Here is a 19,046-nt window from a genome sequence, read left to right as displayed (position 1 = left end):
CAGTCTGGAATTTTACAAATCTGTTGCTGCGGGCATGTTGAGGCCAAAACTGGGGTTCTTCCAAGGTCTTTTTGACCCAAGAGGAACTACAGGCGTTGCCATATTTGCATTTCCTGTTAGCACATGTATATTTTGAAATATATTATTTAAAAAGAATGGTCACTTTTTCCTTCAATTGCTTACGTCTTTATTTGCATCTTACCGAAGTTTCGTGGCATGCCTTTGAATTCTAGATTTCTCTTAATTTCATAGAATTTTAAATTTCACTTGATTCTTTCGTTGATTCTAGATTTTTCTTGACTTTATATTGAAACAAATACTGTATTAAAACTGTTCCTATGATTGGATGTTACTTAACTGTTAGATATCTTTGTAAATGAATGAGTTAAAACTTGTCAAATTGTTTGTACACTATCGCATTTTTATTCTCACAAACCAACATCAATTACAATTATGAGAGCGAGATGCTGCTACGATATGGGGTGACCTGAACATTTCGTAAAGAAAACAAGGCAATGGAGGAGACATTGCAAGCGCCTAGGATAATGAAGCATCTCGCAGGTGGTACTGTATTTCTGACTGCTGTCCTTCCACACCGCATGAAAAAAAAAAAAAAAAAGGACGACTTGGATTTGAAGCCCGTGAAGTCGGAAGGAAGTTTTATGAGCTTATTTTCAGAGGCCAAATTAATCGTCTCGGGGAGGCTCAATGACCTACAGCAATGTTTGTGTTCGCTCATAATTACAGCATTCATTACAATGATGAGTGGGCCACTACACTATTGCCGATAACAGGATCAAAGCATTAACAATACAATTAAAGACTGAATCAATTTATTTATTTATTTATTTATTCAATTTGAGATTACCTTCTCGCCCCTGGAGAGCAGGATGCTTGCGGAGCCCTACATCATTTGCAAATCAATTATGGGGTTACAGTTATGAAATTATAAGACTCACATGATAAATAGTCAGTGTATAGTAATAATAAATTAGGAGGTAATAAATTAATACACAGCTGCGCAATAAATGATTGCTATGCTATGTTATGTTATCAAAATTAAGTAAAGATAAGTTGTTAGAACCTCTCCATTACCTCTCCCGTCCCTACTTGCAGTTAGGATAAACTAGAAATGCAGTATTTAATATAACCTGCAACGAGTCCTGTTTTCTGTTCCATTTTTTAATCATTTTTTTTTTCCAAATACAGAATGAATTACAATAGCATGTAGAAAAATTATCCATAATTGCACATTAATAACATACCTAGTGGGACCTCAACGTCAGAAGTTGACAAAAAAAATAATGATAAATTCTAGCAGGTTAGGATTCATATCAAGATTTTGGATATTTACCTGTCAGATTTTAAAAATAAATGGTCTAATTCAGCGATTTCCAAACTGGGAGGCGCGAACTACTGCAAAAGGAGGCGCGAAAAGTTTAACAGAAATGTAATTTTCATAACATAACATATATAAATAAAAAAATATATACATGAGTTTAATAAACAAAAGCAAACCTTCAAAAAAATAGTTTCTGTTCCATCAAATGCATTGCTAGCGTCGTACCAAGTTTCTTACAGAATTGCGAAATGTAAAAAACCACACACAATAGGAGAAACTCTAGTTTTGCCGAAGAACTAGAAATTGCATAATTATGGATGTTTTACTTCAAAGGAGGCGCCGGGAAAATTTCACAGGTCAAGGGAGGAGTGGGCTCAGAAAGTTTGCGAAACGCTGGTCTAATTAGTAAAAATATTTTAAATTGAAAATGAGTTGCACATAATTATGTTGCTTGGCAACTTATAAATCATAAAATCAAAAACTACATTCTGTAGGGGACAACACAACCGCTACAGATTTTCTGTGGCTAATGTGTCCTTAGTGTAGTACAATTAGGCCTCTCTCTCCTATATTAATTGGTGAGAAGATTCCTAAACCAAAAATCCAGATTTAAAAACGGATTTTAATATAGAATTCCAAAACGTAGCCAGTTTTATTTAGTTATTGGGTTTAATTGTATCAATCATTTTGTACTATTAAATATTTCACGTGATGAAGTTGTGTCGTTTATCAAACTTTCTTACTTAATAGTATTTCCACATACTGCCAAGCTTCTTACGTTTAATCGTTACTTAAAGTTATAATCGAATTCTTTATTATCTTTGTTAATCTTGTTATCCCTAAAGTAATAGTCAAACTTATTTTCTAACGTAAGCCACTGGCTTGTACATCTGAAGGGATTTAATATATTAAAGAGCTCTTATTCTTAAATATTGTTCAATGCAGTAAAATTAAATTTGAAATTAACATATGGTCGCAGGAAGACATAGGTAGGAGTGTGCTGCCATGGGTTCGCAGAAGAGGTTGCTACATTTTGATTATAAGTTCATTATGAAAACCATTATTCTTAATCTACGAAGTGTTGTTTGAAAAAAAAAAAAAAAAAAACATCAGTACAGCGCTAATTTTCGCAATGCTTGCTGTTAAATTATTTGATTTATAAAAAAAAAAAAAAAAAGCATGTCCAGAGGAAGAAACCAGTATAAAATCTGACTTTACACCAAACCTAGCGCTAATGGAACTACTTTGAAGTTCCTGTTTCGATTAGCGACTGGGAAACTTAGGCCGTGAAGCGTCAACTTTGTTTTGATTAGAAAATAAAAATTGGCAAACTGAATAGCAAAACAGATGACGGTTCATTCTCACGCGTGCGTCAGAAAACTGAATTTCCTTTCCGCACAAATGAATGCATTTTGGAGGGATAATATGTATTTGTGCACAGTACGCGAAACTTTTAATTTTTCTTAAAATAGTTGCAATAGTTACTTAAGTCCAGGTGGCACACAGAATCAGATGATCAGATGCTTTTTTCTTGTTACCCATTCCCCCTCCCCTCTTTTTTTTTTTTTTTAAGGCTGAGAAGTAACTTCCTTTTGCCCGTTTCATTAATCAGAAATTGTGTGCCACTCAGATGTCAAAACATGACACCTTATTACCTAGTTAACACGATCTTTTCGATTCATACTAACGAAATATTACAAGTTGATATTAAACATAACTTACTTGAAATCAATTTTTCGGATGAATCCAGAAGTATGGAATTTTACATTAAATGTGACTTGCTTTAATACATTGCAAATTTTGATAAAACGTGTCATGCGTAGTCTGGCTATTATATTATAAAGCGTTTAATCTATTCGCCAATATTGAATGCAATTTTACACTCTCCAAGTAATTTGATAGCGCTCCAGGCGACAGATCACGTCTTGGAGAAGACGTGGCTACTAGCAAACACGAACGAACTTTGTGTCAAGAAAGTATTTGAGTATGTTATAGAATCCAGACAAGAGTGCCGTGACACGTTCTGTAAAAACAGACCAGAACAATCCAATGGGATGGTGATTTATATGTTATTTTAGGGTGCCATGTTTAATGTCGGTATTAACAGATTGCAGAGGAATATGTCACGTTGGGCCACTCATGCGGGTAGGGTAAGCGTCGTTTTCATTTCCATTAAATAATTTCAGGAATGAATAAGGATTCAAAAGGGCATACAGATGACCGACAGAGATGGCAAAATCCTTAAATTCATACAACAGGCATACTGCAGCAAATGAGCAACTTTACATCGATACCCATACTCGTATTTAATTTTAACTGAATAACATTTAATTTTAACTGAATAACATTGTGGATATCAATCGATAGTATTTAAAAAGTAATTTATGATAGTCTAATTATAGTCACTGACAGTTTCAATCAAAAGTTGCACAGGTGAAAAAGCATCCCTAAAACACACACACACACACACACACACACACACACATTTATTTATTTTAAATGAAATTTTATTTCATTTGAATACTGTTCAGAGAATTCAAAAAAAACTATTGCAAAGCAGTCTCCGTAATCAACTTTTGCAGTTAATACCCCGGGCAGCCTTCTATTTTGTGGCATGTGCAATACGTGTAAGCTGATCACCAAATCACTCTCGGATATAAGAATTGTTACCCAAAAGTTCCCTGACTCTATCAGAGATGACTGCATGGATTATTGTTGCTAGGTGATGATAGTGCATACCTCAGTAAGGAGTTTGACACCAACCCCAATCATCTATCTTACATCAACGTTGTTTTGTGTGCCCCTGAGTAAGATCGGGTTCAGTAATCTTTTGACATTTCTGTCTTGTACAAGGATAGGAGGACAGAATGGAAAGAACAACAAATTTGCAACACGTTCTGTTACAAACTTGGAAAAACGCTAGTGAATCCATTTGAAGAGCAAGCATTAAACTTTAGTGGTTTACGAAACAAAAAATGGGCTGACCTCTGTCCATGATCAGATCAGAATGAAAATGTTGTATGAAATAGAGATACAATTCACAAAAATCACATCTTGCGAGCCTTGACTTGGAGGAAAAAGCTTATAGCCGAGAACAAGGTCCTGATTCCCAACTTTTTATACCCTTCAGATCTAGCCCCCAGTAATTTCATCTGAGACTAAAATTTAAAGTCAGAGGAGGGAGATTTAATGGTATATTGCAGATTCAACAAAACTCAAAAGAGGCACTGTAATTCACGGTGCTGTTTCTTATACTCTCTCTCTCTCTCTAACTTGTTGACTCCTCTGACCCTGGAGTAGAAACTTTGTTTATTTATTTATTTATGTCTTCCAATTGGAAAGCTAGATTCCAGGTCGATCCCCTTGGACTGCAAAAGTGCTAATATCCCCCCAGTCCAGAAAGGAGGTGATAGGCAAATGCAGTTTGACTTTGGTGGTGGGTAAGATCATGGTGGCTGTGGTTAGGGGTACGTACAGGACCATCTCAATAAGAATGGTATCCTTTACGGTTCACGGCTGAGTTCGAGTAGGGGAAATCTTGACAGATCAAGTTAATTGTTACAATGAAGTCATATAACAACTGAATGTAAGAGACAACCTACATTATTTATCATAACTTCAATAAAACTTTTCATACGGTTCCGCATGAAAGTCTGGTATATAAATTGGAGCAAATCGGGATTATTGGTAAAGATTCTTCATGGATCAGGGGTTGGCAAAATAAAAAAAATAAAATAAAATAAACCGAACGTAGAGATAAGTTATACCTGGACATTCCTTAGAGTGGAGTCGATCAGGGATCAGTTTGGGGACCCACCTGTTTCTAACCTTCCTTAATGACGAAGGAGTAAAGGGAAAGCTGTCAAAATTTGCTGATGACTTTAAAGTAGAAAAAGTGGTTAATGGGCAGGCCGCTACTTCAAAGTGACTTGGATCGGTTGTGGATATGATCTGAAAAATCCAACTGAAGTTTAATGCTTCCGAATATATTACACCTGGCAAAAGAAAACCAGGATTATTTATAAGCTTGTGGGGGGGGGGAAGTAGAAGTGGTTCAGGACAAAAAAGACTTAAACGATTATCATACAATCAGAAATTCGTGATACAGTGTAAAAAGGCTGCTGGAAAAGCACACGGTGGTTTTCTATGATTTTATGATTTTAAAAGATAGTCTATGATTTTATGGGCTCTTTGCAAGTGGTGAAGCTTTCATTGTCCCGCTGAATAAGACAATGGAAGAAACCAAATTTAGAATTCTATATTCAGGTAGAGAGCCCATATCTGAAAACGACGGAGCTTCCAGAGAGGAAAGAAGAGCGATTAAATCGGTGAGGCCTAAAAGTTAGTTTTTGTTTCCCGACTGACTGAGAGTACAATCTGACATGAAAAATGTCCCCTTGGAATCAAAAATCTAACAATAAACAACCTTTAAGGAATGGAGAATGATGAAAGAGGACTTGTGTCAGAGCCTGTAAATTCATGGATGGCGACGTTAAGGCGAATGTTAAGGCGACGTTTCCTACTAATCTTCTAATCCAAACCGTGAAGCAAAAAAGTGTTGGGCTCGAGCTGTAAAAGGTGATCGAAATCAGAGACTGGCGGCCAAAGGTTTAATTCCGCTTTAGGAAAGGAGAGAGTCAAATAAAATTTTGCAAGGAGGAGTCCCATAATTCGTACATACATTTGTTCTGCTTCACATGAAAATTTTGTTTTCTGCTTAACTAGTTTAGAAATACAGAATTTTACCAACGAAATACGAGTAATAAAAGTTAATGGACAATACGATTTTAAAGCGCATAGGGGTGTGGCCAGAGTTTGACCCCCTCCGCCATATGGAATTTGAGGTGAATGTGACTCTTTGACATTTGAAGTGCTACTTGGAGAAATGTGGATAAACCTCGTGAACATCCAGGTTTTGTTTTTGTTTTGTTTGAATGAAGGCTTAAATATGCATCCACTTTTTCTCTTTCAAGCCTCTCGCAAGATAATTTTGTTTGACTCTTAAACATTTCACGGTTGTATTTGCGGCTATCAAGTTTCCTAAGAGAAGCAGGAGTGGGCTTTATGGTCGATGCTCAGGCCACCAGTAGTGTGATCGCTTTCCAACCAATATCGGACCGCCTGGCAGTCCTTACTGTCAAGGGCACCATCAAGACCCATATTATCTCCGCCTATGCGCCAACTGAGACTAGCCTGGACCCGACCAAGAATGACTTCTACAACCAGCTCCAACATACGCTGGATTCAATTCCGCAGACAGAAGTGATCATCCTCGCAGGGGACTTTAATGCCCATATTGGCGTGGACAGATCTGGTTGGGAAACAACAATGGGCAAGTTTGGCCATGGGAAGATCAATGACAACGGCTTACGTTTGTTGTCCTTTGCCGCATCTAACAACCTGATCATTGGAAACAGCCATTTCCAGCACCCTCAAAAACATCAACTTACATGGCGAAATCCATCTGGCAAGGACTCAGCAATCCTGGACTACATTTTGATCAATGCCAGATTTCGCTCATCACTCATGGACGTTCGTGCCATGAGGGGACCTGATTGCGGATCTGATCACTACCTCATCCGGGCTAAGGTGCAGCTCAAATTACGGCATGCAAAAAGATCATCTCGGTCAGCCAAGCTGGACTGGAGGCAGCTAATGAATGCTGCCAACAAACAGGCATATCAGATCGCCCTATCCAACCGCTTCGAGATGCTGGCTGTACCCGAGGATATAAATGAAGAAGAAAAGCAGATCTCTGATGCCATCCTGGAATGTGCCAAGCCCCTATGTCCACCTGCCCGACGTCGAACACAACCATGGATATCAGACGAGTGCCTCGACCTCGTGGACAAACGGAAACAGGCAAAGTTGGTCGACTTTGAACGGTACCGGCAGCTAAACCGAGAAGTCCGACAAAGAATGACAGCAGAAAGAGAAGCATGCTGGAACCAAGTGGCAGACGATCTTGAAGTGGCGGCATCCAAAAACGAGTACCGCACTCTCTACCGCACCCTCAGATGTCTGAGTGGAAAGACCAAATTGACTAGTGACAACATCAAGAATGCTGATGGGACCTTCGTGCGATCACCATCCGAACGCCTGCAACGGTGGAGTGAATTCTTCAAAGCTTTGTATAATCACGACCCACCTCAGGGACCGCCAGCAACAGCACTCTCGATTGACCCCTCTGAGGTCTCCATGGTCGATGTTGAGCCTACAGTAGAAGAAGTGAAAGCAGCCATACAATCCCTGAAGAATGGCAGGGCACCAGGAGTGGACCAAGTCACCACAGAAGCGATCAAAGCCGGGGGAGATGTACTGCTTCGCCGACTACACTCACTCCTCAAAACCATCTGGTGCACTGAACAAATTCCGTTAACATGGAGGAAAGCCATTATCGTACCGATCCACAAGAAAGGTGATAACCGGGACTGCAAGAACTACCGTGGCATCTGCCTCCTTTCCATCATCGGAAAGGTCTTTATGAAGATCATCCAGTCAAGACTGCAAAAACATCGCGAGCAAACCAGTCGAGAAGAACAGGCAGGATTTAGACCCGGGCGAGGATGCTGTGATCAAATCTTTGCCATTCGTCAGCTGATGGAGGAGAGGATCCGGTGTGGACAGCGAACCGTCATTGTTTTCATTGACTTTAAGTCTGCTTTCGACTGTGTTCACCGGCCTGCCTTATGGAAACTACTAGAGGTTGAACATGTACCTCGAAAAGTCATCACACTCCTCCAAACTGCATACAACGGTTTAACCAGCCAGGTGCGCATCCAGAACGATTTATCTGAGGAATTTACCATCCAAACTGGAGTCCGCCAAGGGGATGTAGCCTCCCCGTTGCTTTTCAACATCGTGGTCGACGCCATTATGAGGCAAGCATTCAGAAACAGACAGGGCATACAATATGACAAGGATCACTATGTGACTGACCTGATGTTTGCTGATGATAGTGCTATCCTTGCCGGTAACGACGCTGAAGCCACGGACATCCTCTACGACATTGCCCGCATTGCCCGGCCATACGGTTTGAAGATCAATGCTGGTAAGACAAAGGCCCTGACAACAGATGGGTCGCAAGCCACCATCTATCTCGAAGGCGTCCAGATCGAGCAAATGCAGGACTTTAAATACCTTGGGTCGCTGGTCCAGGAGAAGAAAGTTGCATCCACCATGGAAATCCACAGCAGAATTGGACAGGCGGCCACTGCGTTCGCCTCGCTCAAATGGTGTCTGTGGAAGAGGACCAACATTTCCACAAAGACTAAAATCCGACTCTTCCGGACTTTGATCCTGCCCATTCTTCTTTACGGATCGGAAACATGGATTTGTCTCAAGTTAGATTTGAACAAACTTGAGGTATTCCAAATGCGATGCCTGCGGCAGATCTTGGGCATCTCTCTTCGCGACCGCATCACTAATGATACCATCCGCGCCAGATGCCAACTGCAACCAACCATTGCCGACCAAATCCAGAAGCGAAGGCTCAGATGGTTTGGCCACGTATGTAGAATGGGCACGAACAGAATACCATCCACACTCCTTTGGAGACAACGACCCACCCAATGGAGCATCCAACGGACCGCGCCTAGGAAAACGTGGGCCAAGCAAGTGGAAGATGACTTGAAGAGCCGACGTCTCGACCTTAACCAGGCCAGGACTGAAGCCATGGATCGTAAGGTATGGAAGAACATCACAGAGCAAGTCCGAAACCCTGCGGCACCTACAGCAGCATACTGGTTGCGTGGCCAACCGCCTCCCCCAGCTGCCAGCTAAGGACCAAAGAAGAAGAAGAAGAAGAAGTTTCCTAAACTTGGCCCACCTCTGTTATACAAGGATAAAGTAAACGCACGTAAACATTAACAAAACGCTATCTTTCTGGTGTAGCCAAATTACCGTATTTCCCCATGTATAAGACGCACCTTTTTTCAAAAAATTGGGGTCTAAAAACTGGGTGCGTCTTATACAGTGGTTGTAGATTTTTTTACTTGCATTTCCCGCTTTTTCGCGCTTGTTGTCTTTGCGCTCATTGTTTCGCACTTGTTACCGGTATATTAGGTTACGTTCTGCCACGTTCTGTCCAGAAATGGCTCAGAAAAGATTTTCGTACAGTGCTGAATTCAAGTTATGAGGAGTTGTATGAATTTTATGATGAATAAAAACTTGAGTTCAATACCTTTATGTAGTACATTTTTTTTTTCAAATTTCGGGCCCCAAAATTAAGGTGCGTCTTATACATGGGGAAATACGGTACTCAGTGCGAGTTTGGTACTGGTGCGGTACTTACGCGATTTCGATACTGGTTTCCTCATAGCTACGTTTTGTTCACATATCATAAAGTGCAGCATACGAATAAATGCACTTTACAAATAGAGTGAGAAGGGCAGTAGATTTAATCACACAATCATACATTTTGAAAAAGAGAAACGTGCTGCAAACAGTAGCAATAATAAATTTCACAATGCTGTGTAACAGCAAAGGTATTCTAACGAACTAGTTGAAATAAAGCACTAGTTGATATACGTAACCATTAATGATCGAAGTCAAACACAGTTAATACGTATGAATTTTAACTTTAACAATAGCCATTTTACAAGCCACTTACCACATATTTAGAAAAATCTGTGTCCGAATCTAGATTATGTGAGGAAATTATTTGTCTTTTCAACCCCCCTCGCCCCAGTGAGTTTTGACTTCGAATTGGACCGACCTTAGAACCCATTCAATTTTCAAACATATCTGATTTCTTGGAGATAATTCAAGCCTTGGAAAATCAGTTTTCGTCCTTGGTTAATGTTTTTTCTGTTTTCTTCAAATAAAATTTATTTATTAGTTTATGCCGGTAATCGCAAGCAGATGTGAAATTGATTGTTGAATGGCTTCAAATGGGACACGAATCAGCCTGAAAAGCAGCCTCAACGCCTACTGGAGGACTTCTTGGAGCACACAAATATATACAGGTTGTGTTAGAGATACTAAGAGCAAAAACAGGTGCACATATACTTCCTTGTATACTAAGGCTAAGAGTACAGTAAATAAATTTTGATGAATTTGAAGAATTTGAAGTATTGGTTGTCATCAGATGCAGACAATGTACAGATATCAGGAACACAGTGCCACTCACACACATACGGGAGGCAGAATAGGATGAGTACTTATAAATGCCCTTTCTGCACAGATTGTACAGAAAAGACATTTTTTTAAAAATTTATTTATCATGTTAAGTGGTCCCAGCCAACCTAAGGCAAAACCACAGTGTAATTTGTGTAGATATTGCACTCAACAAAAGCCAATCAATGTAGTAATGTTCGTGTACTGTAATGAACTGTTGGGTTATGCTGTTTGGTTGAATGACTAGTCTCTTAGTTCAGATGATCGTAGAGTATGCAGGTGATTGCATACTCTACGATCCTGGCACCTGCACAAAAAGGACGGACAGGACAGAAGGGATGGCAAGAAAGGTTCGCTTCGATAATTGCAGTATGATGCCGTGACTTGTAATCCCTGCATACAAACAAGAAAATGCTGTATCTCCTTTCGATCATGAAAAGGTCCCGTTGTGCATTTTGTTGTTCCTCTGAATATGAAAAGATCTGTTTTCATTTCGCCACTCTTGAGAATTGGAGTCTCGATGTTATCAATTTAAAATTGATATGGTTCGCACGTTTTACATTCATAAATTCACATTGTCATAAAATTCATGCGCGTACTGTGTTCGATTTTTGATCGTGGGGATATTTCAAAGTAGTTCTGCTAGAGCAAACGCAGCCGAGTTAAAGGGATTGAAAAGGAACGGTTAAAAGTTGTCACGTGTTTTAATGGAAGTAAAACTTCCGTACACCACTTGGTTGTTCACTTAGACAAACTACATTATTCATAGTTCGGAGTAAGTTCGCTAACAGAGATCCCACTAGCTGTTTGAGAAGCCAATAAGCTTCAGACCGGCTGTCCTGGCAGTGCCTCAGATTTTTAAATGCATAGCGGACTCAGGTGATGCTATACAATTCAAAAACATATTAGCAAATTAATGCAAACCGTGGATAACGGTATTTGTTTTGATTTGTTGTAAGTACTACTGGTGTAAGTGATCAAAGTGATTTCATAGACATTGGTGATTTGTAGTAAGAAAAAGCCAACTGATGTAAAGTGATATGTGTAACCTGTAAAGGAAGAGAAGCACCTTTTCTTAAGCAATAGTTGGAATTTATAAATTGCGTGTGAGAGATTAACAAGGAAAAAGGAAAGGAAGGGTTGTGTTAACCAACGTAAATTACGTATATATATATATATATATATGAGAAATATTTGAGAATAGTTGATGATGTGTGTGAGAGATGGTAAATTTTCTTGTATCATAGTTTCTATATATATATGTAAATTTAAATTTGGAATTTGTACGTTATATGTAAATTTTGTTTATATAAGGCTCATTAAAAATTTGTTATTTATGAAAATTTTGTGTCGTCTTCATGCTCTTCTAACTTACCGCTTTACACACCCTAGAGTTTGGAATTTTCTGAAAACTGAAGTCAGAGTTGCGATTTGTGTCCGCCCAGGACTTCAGTGGAGTTGAAGCCAACGACAACAACGGTGTAAGATCTAGATCTTACGAATATAATAGAAATATTTGTTCTGCTAAAATAAATCCAGGAAGGACGATGGAAAGGGAGTATTAAGTTAAAGATAGTAAGTATTAAGATTGGATATTTAGTTTTATATGTTAAATAGCGGCTAAATGGAAACAAGTAATTTCGAGTAATATAAACAGCGACGGCGGTCAGCACTAGGGAGAGTTTCCATTTGAGAACAGTCGAGAAAGGGTTGCTGAGGGCAAGAACAATAGGACAGTAAAAACTGAATTATGAAGCGTCTCTTTTGATCTATGCCACAGTTAGGAAGTAAACAGGAAATAGTGGAAATCCAGTGTTCGTGTCAAAAGAAAACGGCTCAGGGTGGCTGATACTTGAACACAAAACTGAGTGTTTTGGAGGTGACCGGCAAACATGAAAGGGCAATATTGACGTGTGAAAAAAAAAAAAAAAAAATTTCTAGAGAAGGGTTGGTTTGTTCTCTAGGGAGACGGCTGTGGTGAGATGTTTAGCAAATAGGAAGGAATGAAAAATTAAACTGAGTATGGGGATTGGTTGCGAGTCCGTAGGGGAGGCGTTCCAAACTTGAGGGAAAAAGAGTGTTTGGGGGGAGTAATTGAGCAAGTGTCCACTCTGTATCTGACTTCTCTGTGATCTAAGGGAAGAAAGTCGTGAGTTTGCGGGTTGAAGTGGAAGTAGATTTTTTGGTGGTCGGAGTTCACATCTCGTGGTAGCAAGATGAAGAAGAAAAAAACTGGTAATGAAAGAGATGATATTTTTCTTTGGAGGTATGGAAGAGTGGGAAACATGTGCGTTGAAAGTTGTGCAGATATTTCGAAGTTTTGTCGTGTAAGCGCCTACACTTGTCTAGGGTTCGGCCCGTTGAGAAATGGCCAGTTGTGCAGATATGTGAGCCAAGAAGAGAAAGAAAGAGCGCCTCCGTAGCCAGGTGGGAAGGAGCAGCAGTGCGTAGCACACGCTTCTTGATTAGACCGGGGTTCGAGCCCGTCACCACCAAATATGGAGGATGCGGAAAGGTCAGGGAATGACCACCGCATATCCCGGAGCAATATGGCCTTAGTTGCTAATGCTCCTAAATAACAATAACAAATTATAACAGAAAGAAAGCCTTGTCCGGCATCGGAAGGCAGTTATAGTGTGATCGGCATCCATGGCAACGTAATCGCAAGCTGTACCTCCGAAGTTTTGTCGTGTAAGAGACTACACTTGTGTCTAGGGTCCGGCCCGTTGAGAAATGGCCAGTTGTGAAGATATGTGAGCCAAGAAAAGAAAGAATGACAGTCTGCCACGGAAAGAAAAAAATCAGAGTACCCAAGAAATGAACTTAAGCCTGTCTGCTACGAAGGAAGCCTAAGCGCAAGGGAATTGGAAGTAAGGGACATTTCGGAACGTAAGTCTGTTCCTGTTTTTTTATTGAACCCGCGAACTCATGGACTCATAATCTAAACTCTGTAAGAAATTGATTGATAGTGTTTTCTAGAGAAAATTCAATTTGAAATAGCCAAGTTAGTTACTAAGGTTGAGATAATTTGTTATGAATGTTAATGATTATGAAATAACGTAAGAGTGGTAAAGAGGTAATAAAAAGAGAGAAATAGTGTAAAAGAATTAATAAAGAAATATAATCATAGAGCTAGTAAGCCGAGGATATGTTAACATGTATCATTAATTTAGACAAGGTGTCGACAAATGATAACTTGACAGAAAAGGTTTGTAGAGAAAGAAATTTTATTTATTTAGAAACCTCTTGAATGAAGGGAGTAACTAAGGTATAATGAGTGATCTGTGATGAATATTACTGATGTAAGAGTATACCAGTTTTAATACATTTCAGTGGTAAAAGCTAAGAGATCTAACAAAATAATAAGAGTTGTAATGCGTATTACTGATGTAAGCGATAACAAATAGTAATAGATGAGAATGATTGGATATTCATTGATGATTCATAATATGTAAGATACAATTGATACAAAGTAAAGTGGATAATTTGTAACGGAAATGGAACGACCTCGAGCATTAGTCCTGAGGGAGAGATAGTGTTTTTATATATAGAAATTGATATGCATATATAGTTTTTTTTTTTGTAAATGTTGTATATAATGTTCATTAAAGGTTTGTAATTTTTTTGTATATAAATGTCTTTAATGTCTTCTAACACCTGCTTTACACATCCTAGAATCTAGAATTTTCTATGAATTGCAGTTATATTTGCATTTTGTGGGCTTGTGACTTCAGTAGGGTGGAAATCAAAACAACAACAAAAAGAAGACAAATAATAACTTATCCCTCCCACAAACATCAACATAATTTATTTTATAAAAATCATAAACAAATAAATAAATAAAATAATAATAAAATACAAACGGGTGACCACAAAACGAAATGACCCAATATCGCAGAAACAGCAACTCACGGTAACAGGATTATCCCGAGGAGACCCTCAGTAATTGACAAAAATTGTACTGGTCAAAAAGTAGCATGAATAACGTTCTCTTATGCACATTATGAACAAAGGTGGAAAGGGTACATTAGTCAATTCCGCATGGCAGAGAGAATGCTGACTGGCAGCTGAGGTGTCATTGTCTGGATGTTTCGGTGAAAATTCTCGATGTTCTTGAGACGGGGGAAAGGATGTCCCTTGGATGTAGACCAACTGAACTGTGCAAACTTTGTGCACCATTAATGTTCCTATGTTTCTCCAGGGATGACGACTTTTTCAACAAGCATTTTCGTTTCAATAAAGAACGTTCGGAAGAAAGCCCAACTCCACTAGCAGCCAACTCTCAGGCTCTCAATCATCTTCTTCTTCAAGAGGAGTGTTTCCATTTACAATGGGTTTCCTCAGCCTACAAGTTATTTTTTAGTAGGAATTTTCTCTCGCCATAAAGTGCGGTTCAAGGTGTCTTGGTTGGTTAAGCCTCGGGATGTCATGCACTCCCGTACTCCATCCATGTCCTCCTAGATCTTCCTCTTCTCCTTCTTCCAGGAGGTATCCATTCTAGGATAGCCTTTGGATAAATTTTCTGTTTATACTCCGGGACGACCAAATGATCAGAGGAGTTCACAAGATAGACAGAATACAAGAAACAGCAGTCTGAAACCGTATTCAGCAGTCACTTGAGTGACCGGGGCTTGAACCCCAGTCACTCAAGGCACGTGTACTTACGCACCCGCGCGCCTGACCACTAGGCTACGACGGCCAACACATCTGGGCTCTCAATCATACAGAGTGTATATATGGAATGAAGTCGCGAAAGCCGTCCAAAATAAGCATCGGCCATCATCCATAGTACTATAAGCAACGAGACAGATTATAACTAAGATGATGTTTTGTCATCTCGTTATCGGATCTTTTCTGACTCAAGCCAGGAAAAATCCATGTTATTATGAAAAATGTTCACATTTCAACGGTTATACAAAAAAATTGTAGAACTCATTGCTTGATTTAAATTTTAACATATATTTCACTTATTTTTATTTCGGCGGTTCATTGATGAAATTAAAATTCGAATAAAAAATTACGCACGTGTGCACGCGCACGAATGTTTTAAAGTTTAAAAATCAACTGTAAGCAAGGTCGTAAATAGGTACGTTATCTGTGGTATAATCGTATTGAATTTTATGATGAGCTGAAATTGTTTCAGCAATCACGAAACAGGTATGAATTGTAAGGAAGAATTTCTGTTCACGTTTAAGATTACATTCCAGAAAATTAAAATAAGAAGATTTCAATGGAATGGTAGTAATTGATAAAAAGAGTATGTGAACATTTAATCCCAGAAAAACGTGACGTAAAAATTCGTCTTAATACGTTTCTTTCTTGTCCTTGTTCCAAGCAAATAACGCAAGTGGTACGTCATTTTTTTTTTCTTTTATTTTTCTTTCTTTTAATTGGATAGCACTTAGCAACGACTCTTGAATAGCTGTAAGGATGAGAAACCTAAATTGATAACGTTGTTTTGGAACTTCGGACCTGTTGATTTCTTGTCAAGTGCAAACAGTAGTGAAATCAGTAATACATGGGCGCAATATCAATATGCAAAATTTATTTAGAATCGTAATGTAGCAAAGTGGTTAACAGCATCACGAAATATACATACTGTGAACCTTTTTATTAAAATGGGAAAGTGTTCATCCAGGGTAAGTGAAAAAGCTTCCCTTTGAAGAAAGTTAGCAAACTCCTGAAATATCCACCAGGTCGCTGATGTCCCGATTTGCTGCATATTCTGCGTGCTTCTTTTAACTTATGCAGATAGTAATGAAAACGTTTTTCCAACGTTACTATATATGGAATGCACTTGATCTTTTTTTTTTATTTTTGAGTCCCTTTTCTGTATCTATGTCATTAAATAAAAAAAAAAGGTCGAACTGAGGCCTAGACAAATAAAACAATTGTCCAGCGCCCGTAAATTGATATTTACATAGTCATTATTCGAAAACTTTCTTCTGTATACCTTCTTAGAAAGGCCAATTGAAAGGATATTTTCTATGGACCCAGAAAATTTATAATCTGCTCTTATAATTAACAGTCAACGAATAACAGGGTTGAGTGAAAGATTTAAGACGATACACAAGTCGAAACCACTGTATGCAAGTCAGTAATTTATAGGGTGAGATATATTTTAAATGTAATTTACAGATGCATTTAAAACTGCGCTAAGTAAAACTCGAGTATGATTCTTATTGGAGACCAATACGAAATATACGTTCTGAGGTTAAAAAAAAAAACACCACACCACTTCACATCGTAATTACTTTTTAGTCTTCAGTTCCATGATGATATAAACGGCCTTTTTCAGAAGTGTTCGTTATTCAAAAATCCAGCTGAGGGGCTAAATATAATTTGTTCACTGGACTATTAAAGGAAAATTCGTAAAATTAACGAAAAACATGTACTGAAATAATTTTACATTAATTCAAATTAGTAAATCGTTGAAAACAATCCATAAAATTATAACAAAAATTACAACAAAAAAGTGTTCCCAAATTATAGCAACTAAAGAATTTTAAGGAAATAAAATATGGTCCATATAAATATATAAAAATATGAAATATGAAGACTTGCAGCAATAAAATACTTTCACCATCACAAGCAGGTCCTTGAAAATAAATAAATAAATCTGGGTATAATTCTTTACATCTGAAGTTTTCCGGGTGCTGGAACATCAGATTGGTGCTTATATTCTGTTGCTCTTTTGTCTTTTTACAGTATTTAAAAAAGAATCAAACTGGGAATTCTCAAAAAAAAAAAAAAAAAATCCATCCTCTTTCAACTCAGTCCCGCTTGAGAAGGCTTCAATAAGCTTCTCGCATTATTAAAGGGATTCGAGCCTAAGCCTTTAAGAAGGGATGACTTAGCCACTATTCCGTATTCCACACTACAGTAAAGTAAAAAGTAAAGTGCCACATTAGCCCACCCGATAACTAACTCATCTGCCCATGTGTAATATGTCCATAAATTGCGTGTCGATTTACTTGTTTTGCTGGACAAAAAACCCGAATTTCCAGGAAGGAAAAAACCTTGCTGTCCACGTCTGAGACCAACTAACTCAGCCACAGTTAAAAAAACAAAACAAAAAAACTGCGGTCTTTTCCACGCCGTTTGGAAAAGAAGGTGATTATAATCACTGTACTACTCTCGTGGACACACTACTACTACCCTATATGCATCCCCTTCCGCAAATCTAATTGTTTTAGGATTTGAAAACGGCCAGACAAAGATCCAAGATAGTGCTCTCAAACTTTTTGCGGGAAAAATCTGATTCGTTATAAGAGCACATACACAAACCGAAACACGTGCAATTTTCCAAACATAACAAGCTGATTCATGATGGCTTGCGTTGTCTTCTCAAAATTGTAAACGGCCAAAAATAGCTCAATCGACATGTGCTTGCTATAAGATCATCACTTCTCAACATATACATGGGAATTTTCTGGTTCAAAACAATCTTTTGGAGGGATGGGGAAAAGTAAATAAATTAAACTTACCATCAGAAGCTGGTCCCCTACTTATGTCCCCTATGGTCTGAGTCCAGTTAAATCGGAGCTCCCACGATGTCCAGTAGGTTGCAGCTAGAGTAACTATCTGACTCACCAGCAACGCCACCTGGATTCCTAAGAAAGCTAATATCAACCTCCGCATGGTTACTGTGCGACTGAAAGACAGCGTCTTCGAGTGATTGACTAGGGAGGAAGGGGGGGGGATTTATTTCCTGTTAATGACAGACATCCACCGAGTTTCGGAGGAAGCACAAATGATGACAAAACATCACCCTCATCTGTTTATCTTTGTAATTGCCGGACTGAACAGATAACGAAGAAGCCGCACGTGCGTCTTATAATAAAGAGTTGGAAACCACAAACAAAGAGTTGAAATCTAATTCTTTCAGAAGCCGAATTGCAGTTATTAGCTATCCTTCCATGCACCTGTGGGTGGAAAAATGCGGAATGATTTCGTAGAAGTAACACACGCTTACTAAGAAATGCCACGAAAATTGCTCGCCGTCCGGTGTCAGCAGCACCTTTCGACGGGCTGAGCTTTGACTGACCCTATCTCCCGGCGGCACGTGCTACCATGACAACGGTTTCCAGGCCAATGAGGAACCAGTTCTATAGTATCTCCGCAAGCAAGAAGGCCTCGGAGTTTCTAAGACTTTACAGACCAGTCTGTCAAGTTGGAAGTTCACAGAGAGGCATGCTGAGCGTTCTCACCACCGACTGTCGTTTCAAAGCACAAGGACATATTATTCCAGGTATGCTGTGCTATCGAAGGAGTGAGTCTGTGAAAGCACTCAATCAGGGGCTTTGAGGAAACGGAACACAAGAATATCGTATTATACGAAACCGTCTCAATCACGCGACTGACATTCGAATAAATCCAGTTTGAGTCTGATTATTTGTCGGTAACCGAAACCTTTCCTCAGTTCGCCCCCCTCACACTTCCCCCGCTTCTTAATAACCAATCTCATAATATTCTTAATGAGTAATTGAAAATAACTGCTCATATTTTACATTACCGAATATTAACTCGTTACAACCGTGGACCTGGGCGCCTCCGTAGCCAGGTGGGAAGGAGCAGCAGTGCGTAG

The 19,046-nt window shown here is 38.9% G+C and overlaps 1 protein-coding gene across 1 annotated transcript in view; it reads right to left on the bottom strand.

Moving 5' to 3' along the window:
• Positions 1–18,506, bottom strand: part of LOC150077413 (uncharacterized) — a 166,626-nt gene extending 148,120 nt beyond the window's left edge. Inside the window, exon 1 of the mRNA XM_090386319.1 lies at positions 17,947–18,506. Within this exon, the coding sequence (XP_090242445.1) occupies positions 17,947–18,100 (154 nt within the window). The 5' untranslated portion in view covers positions 18,101–18,506. The remainder of the gene's footprint in view (positions 1–17,946) is intronic.
• Between the last annotated feature and the right edge of the window lie 540 nt (positions 18,507–19,046).

Source organism: Mastigoproctus giganteus, chromosome 12 (assembly GCF_048544385.1).
Source record: "Mastigoproctus giganteus isolate SK-2022 chromosome 12, ASM4854438v1, whole genome shotgun sequence".
Classification (NCBI taxonomy): Eukaryota; Metazoa; Arthropoda; class Arachnida; order Uropygi; family Thelyphonidae; genus Mastigoproctus; species Mastigoproctus giganteus.
This window is presented reverse-complemented; position numbering and strand designations above follow the sequence as displayed.